The sequence below is a fragment of the Xenopus tropicalis genome, chromosome 7, assembly GCF_000004195.4.
Source record: "Xenopus tropicalis strain Nigerian chromosome 7, UCB_Xtro_10.0, whole genome shotgun sequence".
NCBI classification, from domain to species: domain Eukaryota; kingdom Metazoa; phylum Chordata; class Amphibia; order Anura; family Pipidae; genus Xenopus; species Xenopus tropicalis.
In genome coordinates, this window is record NC_030683.2 from 81,156,910 (window position 1) to 81,172,568 (window position 15,659).

Genomic DNA, 15,659 nt, shown 5'->3' on the forward strand with positions numbered 1-15,659 from the left:
ACAAAGCTCCTTTATAAGATATTTCAAAAGTAGTAGTTTAACTGCTTAACTTGAGACTACGTTTAACCGAGCAGCAATATTATAAACATACCATCATGTTTTGGGTCTTGTTGACACAGTTCCTTTAGAAGGGGCTCTGGGTCTGAAATAATTGCCAATTGCCTGCAAATAAAAAGAAAATCAAAATTAGGAATGAGCAAAAAGTTGTATGGCCACATTTGTGAACTCATTAAACTTAAAGGAGAAAGAAAGGAAAAACTAAGTAAGCTTTATCAGAAAGGTCTATGTAAATACAGCCATAAGCACTCACAGAAATGCTGCACTGACTTCTCTGTCAAAAGATTTGTTGTGTCTGTAATTCATGTGCCACAGACATGCAGCTCTCTGCTCTCTCCTGCTCCCCCTCCCTCAAGAATGCTAAGAACTCACTCCCCCCCTTTAGGAATGTGGATCTGAGCCAATCAGCAGAAAGCTGACTCACAGTCTAACAAACTGAGCATGTTCACTTGGTCTCCATCTTGGTGCAGGAGTGAGGCATTATGGAAAGTTTCTTTACACAGCTCAGCGTTTTTTCTTCCTGTTTGGCTTCTGATCATCTGAACAGATGAAATATGGGGAGACTAAAGGGCACTATTGAGAGAACTGAAGGTATGCCTGCAGCTTGAGATTAACTCTTTATTAGCCTTTCCTTCTCCTTTAATCGCATAAATACCAGCTGTAAGCCAAGACAGAAATGCCAGAAGTATCTTAAACAACAGGGTACAGTTTTTGAGACATGGATATTCTTTGCCAGATGGCTGTACCTCTAACCTGGTATGGAACCGGATTCTTTATGGAACTTTATGTTATTCTTTAAAGACTTTATCTTTTATTTCATATGTACATAATAATATGTAATTATATTCGCACATTAAATACACCATTTTGCCCAGAACAATAAACATGCACAGGTATAACTTGTTCTCTATGCGAATAATTTAGTATTGCACTACATTTATAACTGAGCCCCACTCAGTTTGCCCAGGGGCCATATTAGTAAGCAGTGAACTGGGATGGTAGATTGCACCTCCATTAGAAAACATGAGCAACATTAGGGCTTATATTGGCATAGTGATACATTCCAGTTAACTAAATGGCCATAATGGGTAAAGATCTATTTGTCTTACGACCTCACAAGCAAGTGGATATTAAGGTGTATGCCAAGCTTACGATGATGATGATAGCTTGGCACTAAAAGCGGAGTCTTGGCTGAGGGAAAAAATACAGCTCTGGGAAAAGTTTTAGAGCAGTGCTGTCTAACTTCTGTTATACCGAGGGACAGAAATTTTCTGGCCTATGGGGTGGAGGGCTGCTAATAGAAGCCAGTTTTGGCCACTCCCCTTTTTGAAACCACACCCATTTCAAGCTACACCTAAACTACGACTATGTTATCACAAGAGCTTTTAAGAACATAGCACAGCAAAAAAAACCAAATACTTGGTGCTCAGTGCAGGGATATCCCGTTACTTGTGTAAAACATGTTTATCATATTGAGCCACACCCTTAAATCCATATGCTCCCTCCTCCTCCCCTGTGGGTAGTACAGCCAACCAACGCATTATAATTACACACCTTAGGAACCTCCTAATAACTATTTACAAATGCTAACAAACTCCCATAACAAACCCTTGCCAGGTTCACCTCCCATAAGTAGCATAGGACAGGAAGAGTATGGAACAAACAGGCAGCATAGGGCAGGCACAGTGTGGCACACACAGGCAGCGTAGGGCAGGCAGAGTATGTCACACACACAGGCAGGGTAGGGCAGGCAGAGTATGTCACACACAGGCAGGGTAGGGCAGGCAGAGTATGGCACACACAGGCAGCATAAGGCAGGCAGAGTATGGCACACACAAGTATGCATAGTATGGCAAACAGGCTGATTATGTCACACATAGGTAGGCAGAGTTTGGCACACATAGGCAGCACAATGTAGGGAGGGGACAGGGAAACTTATCATGACTACTCGAGTAACTTATAACCACTCCAACATGAGTTTGTACTGTAGTATATACAGTGACACAATGTCAGCCCTGCTCCTACAGTCTGTGTGACCAGCTAAACAAACCAGACACTTACAGTTGTAAAACATACAGGGTTTTACAGGTGTGAAGAATGCATGACTATGCAAGTGTGAACAATAAAGGGGCTTACAGCCTGAATCAGAAGTGTGGACAATGCAGGGGGTAAGTTAATCTCAGCACTGATACTATTTAAAGTTTACACAACTTGCATGCAAATACAAGTGTAATAATAATAATTTGAATAATAAGACCCTTCATACTCATATCATGAGGTGATTAAAACCATACTTCAACCATTTCCACTCTTTACAGCTGGGTTCACTCATGTCATGAGATGCCTTCCCATGTTTATTTTTTAGTATTATCTGCTTTAGTTCTTTATAGATTAATGTAAAATGCTTTGTAATTTGAGGCCTCTATATAAGATGATTGATGATAATGATGATGAAAAAATGAAAAATCCAGTTCACCATAAGCACTATTAAACCTGTATTTGCCTGCTAGAACCTCCCTTGGATATTCTGCTTCCAAGCCAGATGCTTCAGGGCACGTGCACCTGAGCCCGCTGTATCATTTATTGCGCTTACACAATTATATTACTGTATTTTTCCTGCAGGAGTTTGCAAGACAATTATACCAAACACATGGCCAAATTAAATTGTTACAGTCAAAGCCCTGATATCAATCCTGTTAAAAAATGTGGCACAATCATAAAAACTCTGGGAAGAATGGTCAGAATTATCTCCAAACAGTGCACAAAGCTCACTCCAAAAGCACTTATGGCTATAAAAATTTAAAACTAAACCAAAGGCATTGAATACCAATGCAATGTATTTATTAAAACTCAAAAAATTGAGTTTCCATATCACGAAGAAACCTTCAGTCTGATATTTGTTATTCTGTAGCATGAACAACAAAGGAGGAGGAAATATATGCACATATTATTTTACAATAGCTACAGTGCTTTAAACTATTATATATATTTTACTTATAATTTTGGCACCTGAAATTTCACATAACAAATAGCAATTTGGTTATTGGTACCTTAGACTAGTATAAAAATTCAGTAATAAAACATTTTTGTGAATGCATATTATGTTCAATGGGGAGTGTGCATATTTTACAAATGTTTTTGCCTGGTCCTCTGATTGTGACAAAATATTTTGAACATTTTCAGCAATGGCAGAAAATACTACAAAATCACTCACCCTGCAGGCAGCGGGGGCTCAGCTGTGTTTTTCATGGATGGTACCATTAGTTCACTAGTATTGACTTTTTCCTCGTGGGCCCTAAGAATAATACAATGTAATATTAATATTTTTAGCTTTTTAAGTAAGCAGAAGCTTAACTTTACAATATACATATATAAAACCTATGTGAAGCAGTTTATATTGCCTTGCTTACATTTATTCTCAATTAGTGTATTGCAATATTGTAAACAGTGTTTTTAAAGGAAAAGTAACACTAACATTTTTTAAGTAAAAAAGCTATTCTACCCTTCACCAATAACTGGCCTATCCTGCAAACCACTTAGTATTTTAAATGCTTTAATAGAAAATACCTAGGCTTAGCCTAGGCCTCGCCTCGCGAGGCAACTTCGGCGATCTGCCGAAATCGCCTGCGCAGCGTGTGCCATCCCACCGGCGACTTACATTTTCGCAGGTGGGATGGTAGTTCAGGGAGACTAGTCGCCCGTGACAAGGGAGATTTGTCGCGGGCGACTAATCTCCCCGTGTGCCAGAGCCCTAAGTCAGTGATCCCCAACCAGTGGCTCCTGAGCAAAATGTTACCAACCCCTTGGATGTTGCTCTCAGTGCCCCCAAACCAGGTAGTTAATAGCCAATCTTAGACCTTATTTGGCACCTCCATGAACTTTTATGATGCTTGTGTTGATCTCCAAGTCTTTTTAAATTTGACTTTAGCTCACGAGTAAGAAAGGTTGGGGACCCCTGGGCTAAGTGTTGGCTTACATAGCTACAGAGTCTGAAAATCCTGGGCTAAGTGTTGGCTTACATAGCTACAGAGTCTGAAAACCACTCAATACAAAATTCATATAATGTAAGTATTATGTAGGCTTGGTGGCTAAATTTGTTAGGCCATAGCCAGAATACTTACCTCTGCCACTCAGACCTTACCACACAACAGTGTAGTAAATGTTAATTGGCCTGTTAGATAAATATAGTTCTGTGTGTATGTTGTTACATTTCTTATCTTGCATGTTTTTGTAGAGAGCAAGGCTGAATTAGAAAAAATTAACACCAGGAAGAACGTTTTTCTATACAGTCACAAAAAGCGATTTGCTTAAATAGATACTTTTCCTAACTATACTCATTTCATGTATTGACATTGAAGCTTATGCCACAGGTAGCGTTTTCTCTGCTGATGTTTTTATGTCCAAAAACTAGACTGGCAGATTCCAGAGCTGTCAATGTAAAACATAGGAGACAAAGGGGTTAAATCAAAGTTTTCTCCACTGAAGGAGAAAAAGGGGGAGCATGTAACAAGCCAAATTATTGTTAGATATATGTAAACATGTTCCAGTGTCAGAACACTACTTTTAATAAAGAGTTATACATTAACCACAAAGGTCGTGATGCATGAAGCATTTGAATGCTGCTAGAAATTATCAAAATATTAAAGACTGCAGTGGGTCATATGCCATTGATTTTGAAAAGTTTTTGTGTATAGGCTTTGCACTGCAGAAAAAAGTATGGCTCAATTATTGCTTATACTCAGGTGTGATTAGAATGTCCTATGTTCCTAATTCTTAGGTTGCAGACTGAAGATCTTGCATATGTACTGTACACATCACCCCATTTGTGATTCATTCATTTTAAGTAACACTAGGTAAAATATTTACAAATTATGCCATTTGAAAAACAACATTTTAAACATTAATATTGAGCCCCTGCCTGTCTCCCTATTATTTATACCCCTAGATTTTTCACTCTCAGTGCAGAGTTGATCATTCTATAACTATATATTTATATATATTTTTCTTAATGAAGGGATCTTTCAATGCCTTAAGGGGCTATTAAACATTTACCCATTTAAAAACCCCAATAGGTGGCACTTTGCAATCAGCACTGATATATGTTGGTTAGCTTAGATAACATCAACATTATTATAGAAAAAAAGCTAATCAACACAAAGTAACATTTGTATAATTATTCTTCTATGGGCTATAGCATTTCCATATTTCATAACTGCATAAAAGAAAAATATATTTTGAAGCACTTAAGCATCTAGAGAAAATTATGAAACAATTAAAGTATAGTTTTAGGCCCTGATCTAGAATTGGCAATTATTTTAGAAGATTCATTTGAAATGAAACATACCCTGTGTGATCTGATGCTGCTGGTTTGTCATGCCTTTCAGATTCTTGTACTGTGGGAGGATTGGGAGTGAGGTGCAAAGTCTTCTGTTTTTTTCTGCTTGTCTTGTCAGCTGGTGCCGTTTGCCTCTTTGCTTTACTCTTTGTTTTCTGGGGTACTGCTACAGGATTTCTTTGCAATCCAAGAGCAGAGGTGGGTACTGTTAATTTTGTTTCGGATTCTGCTAACATCTGAAGTGCTGGTGCCCTGGCATTAGTTTCACTTGATGATTCAGGAAGGATTTGTGGTCTGCTATTAAGAAGCCTATTCATGTGATGGGAAATTGGATAATGACAATCTGGATCATTTATGGGTTGGGAAAGAGTCATGCCAACAGACTGAGAACTAGGTACCACACATATACTTGAGGTGGTGGCTATTGTAGCAGATGTTGAACACTGAGAAAACATTCCTGGCCCAGAGGGAAGAGTGACATGATTATCTTGGATGCCCAAACCCTGTGGACTTGTTTTAATCAGAAAATTACTTATTGAGTTCAACTCTGATGGATTAAGAATTCCTGGACTTGTCAAAGTCACATGACCTGAAACAGGAGGAGCAGCAGAAGCTGGTTGCATGGATACAACATTAAGGACAGGAGATCCAGTGGCTAGGCTTGTTACCTGTCCAGGTAGGTGACCTGTATCCAAACCAATGACACTGGGTGCAGTGCCCATAGAACTTGAGGTACCAACATTCTGAGGGAGGAGTGGCGTCTGGTCAAAGTACATGACTCCAGATTTAGATGTTTTAATGATACTGGGAATATTACGATGTGGGGCAGTATTTCCAATGGTGCCCAAGTCAATCAAACCTGTGTGACTAGTTAATGCTCCTGTAATCTGAGAAGGAGCAAAGTTTATAAGAGTCATATTAGAGACAACATCTGGGGCATGTCTAGATGCTGGAGATACAGAAGGTGCTAACTTTTTGTTCTTTCTGGTGTGCAAACGAGTGATCTGCCTTTTCTTATTCATGCCAGGAGCAGATGTGTTAGAAGTACTTCCAACATCTGATCTCTGGCCTGTTTCTGAAACTAGGAGTGATGGTTCACTTGATGGTTGCACACCAATAAGAAGACCAGAGGACTGGTTGTTAAGGTTAGGAAGGAATGTAGTTTGGGGGCCACCAGGGAAAGGTTGAAGGTGTGGATGGTGAGACATTGGAAGGATGCCTTTGCTAGCAGAAGGAAATGTTGAAGTAAGGGTAGGATTCAAGGCTGTTGCCAAAGTAAGTCCTCCACCCATTGGACTCAAAACAGGCACCTCTCCCTCTGTTCGGCTACTGCTTGTTGGCACAGAGGGGGCAAGTTGTATTTTTTGTGTAACTCCATTAGGTAATGTCTGCAGGACATAGAGAGGCTGCATATTCTGATTTACTACAACAAGTTTTTCAGCTGGGGATTTGAGATGCTGAGGTGTACTTTGAATGGTATTGCTAGGAATTTGTGATGTCCCTGGGCTTTCTGATGAACTGGGTATATATTTCTGGTTTTGAATTGACACAGATGGGGACACTGAAACTTGAAGGTTTGGGGTACTACTATTTCGTGCTCGTTCTTCACGTCCTGTATGGTCTACCTGTCCACAAGTTGGACTGGAAATATGCTCTTGATCTATATGCCCAGTGATAAACCTGTCTGGAGTTATGTGTCCTTCAGAAGCCCTGTCTAAATTTTGACCCAAAAGGGAAGAATCCCCATCACCAGGAGTCCCAGACTTTTCTGTGACGGTTACTCTTTTCTCCACTGTGTCTGAAGATGTAGTGATAGCCAAAAGAGATCTTTCACCAGAAGTAGACAGCTGGGAATCTGTTATGACCCCAAGTCTACTATGGTTTTGGCTAGGAAGAGCAGGACTTCGAGTGGTTAATACTGAAAGATCCGAAGGCAACTCTAGTGGTAGCTCAAACTGCTCTTCTCCAGATATTGTGGTTGGAACAGCACCATCAACTGGCTCTGATGTGGGCAGTTGCTGGGAGAAAACCTCAAACAATCCCATTTCTTTGCCACGGTTATTGTCCAGGCCCAAACCATCCCCTAATGTCAGAAGCTCAGATGATGATGATTCTGGACTCTCCCCAAGAGCTTGCATGGACGGTGTATTCTTCAACACAAAATCCATTATATCACTGGGTAGTATGTTTCCACAGTCATCACTGTTGTTATTATCAGAGTCAGATTTAAGTAGGTCAGAGTTAAAAGTATCCAACAAATTCTTTTCAGATCCACTATGGGCCCTACGTGGAGTATCTAAAGCCAGCTGTGCTTCAAGTGTATCCTGCTTTACGGCATGACAGTTTTCTATTTTTGGCTCTGATGTCTTTTGACCCTTGCCTACATGAGACTTTTCTAACTGCCCCTCTGGTGTTTGAAGCTTCCCTGCTCCATTTTGTTTGCCGCTTCTTTTGCCTGCTTGGCTGGATTTTGTGACAGTAACACTTGTATTACACTCTGCTTCATCATCAACACCATCAAGCTGTGGTATCTTGTGAAGATCTCTCTGATCATCCTGTCTAAACAAGGTATGAATGCCCAACCTTTCATCTCCAGGAGTTACCACTGTTCTAGAAAAGTTATAATAATATACATCATCATCATCAGACGTGCTAATGTCATCTGCACCATCCACCTGCCCTTCAGCTGCCCTTTTTCCCCGTTTTTTCCCAGGAGTACTACTACAAAAGGGCAGGTCTTCCTCGCCATAAGAGCGCACTCCATATAACGGTGTGAGTCCAAAAAACATGTTTGAGCGTGCCCTGGCACTTCTTCGTGGATATCTCCTTTTATAGGAACCATCCTCCTGAGTTTTGCTTCCATCTTGGTGGACCAGACTGGATTCCTGAATAGGGTATGCACTGCCAGTTTGGGGTTCAGAATCTGCATTTGAGTTTGTTTGGCTGACTGGCACATCTCCTGTGCCATCAGAAACACACTTATGCTTTTCATTGTCAGCCAATTCTGCAGACTGATTAGCAGAGCTTGTAGTTTGTTTTGCAATTTCAATATTACATCCTCCATCTATTCCCATTTTTGTCTGAGGTAGCTTCCCAGCACTCACCAAAGTCTCCTCTGATTGTGAGTTGCCTGGAGAAGATATACCGTTGTCTATAGACTTTTTCAGCAAGTGTGCTCTAAAGCTCAAAGTGTCAGATAACATGTGATTGCCATTAGTGTCTGGTTCATTCTGTCTATTGTCTGGTGCATGCTCATTGTCAGAAGGGGGTTTACTTGAATGTTTATCTTTTGAATTGTCTAGCATGGACCTCTTGGTTTTTACTCTTCTATCTTTGTGGACTGAGATCCCATGATTGCTTGCAAGAATTTGGGAATTTTTTCCTTTTTCCAAGGAAGGGGTTTCACCTTGTGTAACAACTGACTGTCGATCATTATCTCTTCTTATTACTTTTTGGTGCTGCATATTGGATGAAGTTTTAAAGTTTAAAAGTGCTGGAGAACTGTCCTTCAAACACCCAGCTTTGTTTTTGCTAGCATCTGCTGTCATCTCCTGCACTTGAGAGGGAACCTTGGGGCTTGGATGTTCAGAGGAAGGATCAGAAACTCTTGGACTAGCTGTTTTTACCTTTTCTGTTTTGGGGGTGGAGACTTTTGAAGGGGTTTCCAGGAAACCAGTTCGTCTTGCTTCTGGTGCCTTCTCCAGTTTACATTCTATGGCTTTCTGGCCAGTGTTTGGTGAACAACTACTCTTACTTGATATTGTAGATGCTCCTATACACACAGGGTCTCCATTTCCACTGTTTTCAAGAGAGTTTACCGGAATACCTTGCAGAGGTTGGCCAAATCTAGATATATCAGTCTGTGGATGAGGGGAGAAGATTTTTTTATGCTGCTGGGGTGATAAAGAGGAGGAACTATGCCTTCTTGAACCAATTTTGCGTAGGCCAGAAGATAGAAGCGGGTCCCCAACAGTCACAATCTCATGAGTAACTGGAGATGGACTTCCTAAAAAAAGAAAAAACAGCTCTTTAAGCAAACATTTACCGTTTATTAAAAATGATGTATGTATATATAGTGTTGACTGAATACAAATCTTGCAAGGAACACGAAGCATCAGCAACAGTGGTTATATCATCTTGTTGCCTAAACAGTTTAACATACCCAAGTACTATCTTACCAGCTGATGGCAGAGGTCGAGATCCAGGTGACCTTTGTGATGGGGAATAGCGAGGTATATGGGTTCTACATCCAGAAGGTCGTCCTACTTCCCAGGGTTTGGTAACTGAGGCGGCACTGACTGAATCCGGAGATGAGAGGCAAAGAGTCTCAATACATTTTATACCATCTGTGCTCTGATTTTCTGTGTAGATGAAAGGAAGCATATGTTGCAATGTTTTTAAAATATACAGCATACCTTACGCACCTTACATAAACATCTGACATTTCTAGTAGCATAATTAGACGAACAATACATTTTATAAATCTACTTGGTTTTCTGTACTTGGATTTCAGGTACTATGAGTTCCTCAAGCCAGAAAAATGAACCTAGTTTTTTTTCTAGGTAATTTTTGTGTTTAAAACAAAGACAGGAAAGCATGGTTTGGTGTTAAAAGATGTGTCAACCCCAAAAATATTTTTTTTCCTAATAAAAGATAATATAATTCCAAGCAACTGAATTTATTAAAAATGTTAGTGCTTTAAAAGTTATTTGTAAATTAATGGTTATTAATGGTTATTGAAAGTAGAATTTGCTGAACATTATTTTAGACAATGTTGCAAAGGTCCGTCTCCTCCAGCAAAAACAGGTCTGTCAATCTGCTGCCTTGTGTTACATTGTTTCAAATGCCAGAACCACCAGAGCAGAGAATAGAAAAGGACTGGCAAACACTATTTCTAATGGCAATTTATATATATATATATATATATATATATATATATATATATATATATATATATATATATATATATATATATATATATATATATATATAAAGTAAAAAACCACTGCAAATTTATTAAGAATGTATATTGCAAAGTTGCTTAGGTTTGCTTTGGGTTGACTTTTCCTTCAATGACAATATAGTACAGTAATAAGGGTGCAGCCCAACCACACAAGTTCATATTCACATTTAGTATAGTTTCTGCATTCGATTAAAGTTATTATTAAATTTTATGTACATGTGTTATAATAACATGTTGCCAAATATTTATATAAAATATAATAAATAGTGGGAGACGTCTGAATTCTTTGTCTTGTAGTGCAAGGACCCACTGGAGTTGCATGGAATATAAAATTTTTCATTCCCAACCTTGCTTTGTTAGGCAGTATGCATTTGCCCAACATTACATGATTGAACTGCTACAAATAATATTGCCTAAAACATTTAGAATGTAAATGTCAAAAGATTTTACGATTAGGCTTACCAGTGTCTGAAGCTCTGTGAGGCTGACTTGAATACTGTGTAATTCAGTAATATGATGTGTAATCTCAACCCAAAAGGCAACTAGCTTGATTAAACTAGTTTTAAAAAAAAAAAAACTAGAACTAGAAGGGAAAAAAGAAAAAAAAAAAAAAGGAAGTCTCCCTCGTTCTGGGGGAAATGCATTCCCCAGCTTTGTTTTCGAGATGGACTGGTTTTGTTCAGGTGGAAGTGGACTACTTCACTAATGGATGATGTTAATTTTCTTTCTAAATTCTTTTTACTGATCTTTCTGTTAAAATTTTACACTCTATCTGATGACTTATTTCACTGTTCCCTCTCTAGAAAGAGAAGAACTTTGATGCCTATTCTGTATCACTTTACCCTGCATATGAGAAATGAGTTGCACGGTCAAGAAGAGAGGAAAGATCTGAGGAACGTGTTGCATGAATATCTAGGCATGATCAACATTATGATTTCATTATGTATTTTTTTTTAGAACATGTATATACTATTTTTGCCTTTGCCACCAATGCTACATAAAACAGCAAGTTTTTTTTGACTGGCTCATGGCTCAAGAATTAAAATATAGTGTGAAAAAAGTGTAAGAAGAGTAAAAACAACATCTGACATTGTTACTCACCCTGTACATCACTATGGAGGCTTTGGGGGCTGTGTGCAATTGTGCGGTTCTCCTCATGTTGTACTGTGCTGTTAATATCAGGATCAGCAGGTGGAGGGCGACATTCAAGAATCTTGCATGTATACACACAACGCTTACGGGCATCTGTTGTACTCCAGTACACACGGGAACACCTAAGGACAATATATTAAATTATTCAGCCAAACTTTATAAAACATGTGAATAGCATCATGCAATACAAACAATGGATGCAAAAAAACATGTATATATACTGTAGCACATCGGCCCATCAACTATACTCTTCAGCACCAAATATCCTTATAACACCCATTTGGTTCTAAGCAAGCAGTGCCCAATATATAGGCCAATAAGCTGTCAAGCTGGTCTGGAGTAGGCCAGTTAACAACCAACTTTGGCCTGTGTATGACCAACTTTATCATTTAATTATTAAACATTCAAGGGAAAATTCTGTATAAGGTACTCCTATGAAAGTAGAATGCCTTCCTAATAGTAACAGAGCCAAGAACCATATGTGGAAAATTTAAATGAAACATGCAGAAAGCACACCTGTTAATATGCTTATAAATTAGCTATTTCTGCAATAAAAAGACTTAAAAGGTCTTTTATCAGGGACATAGTACCATTAAAGTTACACAATATTGCTCTTTGCTATATGAGTTATGCAGAGTACTAAGTCCCTTTCAAAGGGGGACACTGCTTTGTTCCTCTAGAGCCGAGTTCACTGCTATCCCAAGGTGGGGGTGGATGCCTTATGCGATTTGGGATATTCTAAACACAGAAAAATACTGTACAAGTATACCAGATTATAAATAAAAACACATACTGATATCCAATGGGGAAAAGTTTCTGCTCACAGTCTGAGAGATCACTCAGAATTCCAAGGCAGTCAATGGTCATGGAACCTAAAACAGAAGCAAAAAGTCATGTAGGAAAGGTAAAAAGGGAGGAATTTGGAATAATGAGTGAATAGGAGTGGAAAAAGAACAACTGCAAAAGAAGGGTAGTATGACAATTTACCAATCATTATGTGGATATTATCTGGTTCCAACCCATTTAGAAACTTTCTGCGTAGGGTGATCCCTTCAAAATCAACAAAAACTCTCCGTAGGACCTCAAAGCCATTATCAGAAACAATCTGAAGAAAAAGAAAGCTGCTTACAAAAAGTACTTTAAGATATTGTATGTTATTACCTGTAATGAGTGAAGTGTACATATAATAGCATTAAGCTGAAATATTTATACACAAACTCACAAAATCGTCATAGCTACCAAAATATAGCACAAAGTCTTAACAAATTTCAAAACACACCACTGTGACTATTCACTCACCTCTCCTTTAATTAAATCCTTGTGTTTCTGGCAGTAAACCTTTTTGTCTTCTAAGAATACACAGTTCTTTTTCCGTGAGCACATAAAATGGTAGTTGCTAGTACAAGAAGTTAGGCAGCAGCCAACTGTGGCACCCAACTTTAGGCACAATTCACAACGCTAAGTAAAAAAGAAACAGTGGGAAGTAAGAATTATTCTTGATAGAAAATAAACGTTAAGAGCGATATGAAACATCTACAAATGCTGACATGCAGACCCTATTTAAATATGTTAAGATTTTTTTTCTTGAATACTGCACAAACATGAAGGCATAGCTATTCATTCACTTCCTATCTGCATATATTTGAGGGCGGAAGGAAAAACATACTCCATCTGTGTTCTGCAGTTACTGTATACAAGTAATTACATGCCAGAGCCTGATATTTCATAGATAATTTTCTATTTGTATCTGTGGAGGTAAGCAATATAGTCTACTCACATGAAAAGATGGAATTCTCTCTAAACTCAAATTTAGCTACACCCATTTAGTTTAACACGGCCATATTAAAGCAGTTGCAACCACCTTCATTAAGCACAGTACACAGAAACTAAACTTGCTTTACCAGTTATAACTGGGAAATTAAGATGGAGCTGCCTGTAATATAAATTACCTCCTAAAGGTATGATGCTGCTTAGAGCAGATGGGTGCTCAACATTAATTTGTGCAGACTCGAGTCAACAAAAATACCACACAAGTGGGCTACAGCTGATGTCTTCTTTAGAAAAGAAAAGCCTTTGATACAACTGAATGGCCCTACCTTTAGAATGTTATAAACATGCATTAGATGTCCCCTGTTGGGGGAGCTACGCCCAGTAATGTGGATGTGCTGTTCATTAACTGGTGCTCTGTAGGGCTTCTATGATGTATAATGAGCTTTTCCCCCCATTAAATAGGCCTATATACACTTTATTGATTGTGACCCTATTAAAACATTTTCATAAATATGCTCTCATTTTTTCACAGAGGAGGCCCTTTCCTTATTATCTGCATTCTCTCCTACCATAGACTCCTTAAGGTCAGATTGTAACCTTAAGAAAACTATAGAGGTTTTGCAGTTAATCTTAAAAAGAATTGAAAACATAATATTTAAATATAAAATCTAAAGCAGCAAGACATTGGGCCAGATTTAGTTCAGTGAGAAATAGGTTTATCACGTGAAAACTGATGGACGAAATACAATTTGAGGTGCAATTCAATTCAGAAAAACTTCTCATGATTTATCACATTAAAACTCTATATTTAAAACTCTATTTAGTCTATGAGGAAAAAACTGGAACTGAATTAGAATAAAAAAATTTTCTCCTTAAATTTAATCTCATCCATAAATTTTCACATGATAAATCATGAGATAAATTATTCTTTCTACAGGGTGGGCCATTTATATGGATACACCTTAACATAATGGGAATCCATTCCATTTTGAAAGGTGGTTCTTTGTAAGATTTTGTAAGATGGTATTGGATCGACAGATTGCATCCTACAAGTCAAGAAGTTAAAAAATAATGGGACTGAATGAAAAATGTCATGTGTAAACTACATGGAAGATTTGCCATCCAACATGAGACACCTGTAGGAAGGGAACGCTGCATGCTCTGTATGCATCCGACAAGATTAAATCTGATGGTGTTTGAAAGACTTTTTTTTTTTTCATTTAAATACACTAACTGCCTGATGCGGATACATAAAAAAACACTCCATCTGTTTTATCTGAGCCAACTTGCATTACAGCTGTGGGGATCGGATCAAAATCTTGTGCTATTGCATGCTGTTGTGTAACAAGATTTGTGAGTCACATAAAATCTGACCCACATCATTTGATCAAAAGCTCCCTTGTACTTTAGCCCTAAAAGAAAAACAACTATTTTAAAAAAAAGTGATAATGCCCCTATCCAAGCAAGCTTGAATTCTCTTCCCTGGAGCTCTCCACACCATAGAGGTAATTCTGGTATATCCACTTTGAAATTCACAGACCTTCGGTTATGAATTTATTAAAGTTAGTCAAATAATGAGAATATCATTTTCTTAAAGGCATGTTCCAAGCTTCCTTGCTTCTGTGTGCCCTAAACTTTGCACCTTGTACACAATTCACTGAAGCAGGCTGAATCAGCATATTGCCACTATAACAACTATACGCTGAAAAAACAGTGTACAGTTGCAAATACCTTTGTGAATTGTATTTAAAGGCACAGAATATGAAGGGGGGTCCATTTGCATTCAAAATTATACCAAATGTATTTTTAAATCTGAATGTTAACTGTTAATTTTCTTTTTTTTGGGGGGGGGGGGGGATTCTGCCTCTCATCTTGTGATGGTAAATGCACACAGGTTCTAGCATTTGGCATGCTATTGCTACAGTACTTACCAGCTGCTTGCCTCTGATAACAGCCATGTGAACATTTTTTAGAGAGCCATCATCATCTTCAAATACCTCTGCTGACCACAAGGCACAGTTTACATGTGTCCACTCATCCTGTCCTATATAAAGCAGCCGACCAGCATCCTGTTAAAGTAGAATTCAAATATTTTAAAAATTAAAAGGCAGCAATATAGTATACTTCAGTTTACTTTTTATGCTATAATTCAATGTTGAAATCACCAACACTGTTGGTATAGTAGCCAATGAAGGAACACGGTCAGAGAAGCAGTAAAAAAAAAGAAATAAAAATATGAACTCTCCCCAGCTCACCTTGCTGTCAGAACATAAGGCTATTTAAGAAAAATATCAGTCTGGGCCAAATAAATGGAATACGCTTGGGTGCAAGGCACATGTAGCCGAAATGTGCATAAAAATGCAAAACAATGCAAAGTCTCAC

The 15,659-nt window shown here is 38.4% G+C and overlaps 1 protein-coding gene across 3 annotated transcripts in view; it reads right to left on the reverse strand.

Moving 5' to 3' along the window:
• The window catches only part of kmt2a (lysine methyltransferase 2A), a 95,039-nt gene that overhangs the window by 16,260 nt on the left and 63,120 nt on the right, over positions 1–15,659 (reverse strand). For all 3 annotated transcript variants that reach the window (XM_031906667.1, XM_031906666.1, XM_031906665.1), the window contains 9 exons: positions 15,209–15,346; positions 12,807–12,965; positions 12,495–12,612; positions 12,301–12,379; positions 11,457–11,629; positions 9,571–9,753; positions 5,402–9,398; positions 3,272–3,352; positions 92–162 (listed from right to left, as the gene is read on the reverse strand). In XM_031906667.1, the coding sequence (XP_031762527.1) occupies positions 92–162; positions 3,272–3,352; positions 5,402–9,398; positions 9,571–9,753; positions 11,457–11,629; positions 12,301–12,379; positions 12,495–12,612; positions 12,807–12,965; positions 15,209–15,346 (4,999 nt within the window). The remainder of the gene's footprint in view (positions 1–91; positions 163–3,271; positions 3,353–5,401; positions 9,399–9,570; positions 9,754–11,456; positions 11,630–12,300; positions 12,380–12,494; positions 12,613–12,806; positions 12,966–15,208; positions 15,347–15,659) is intronic.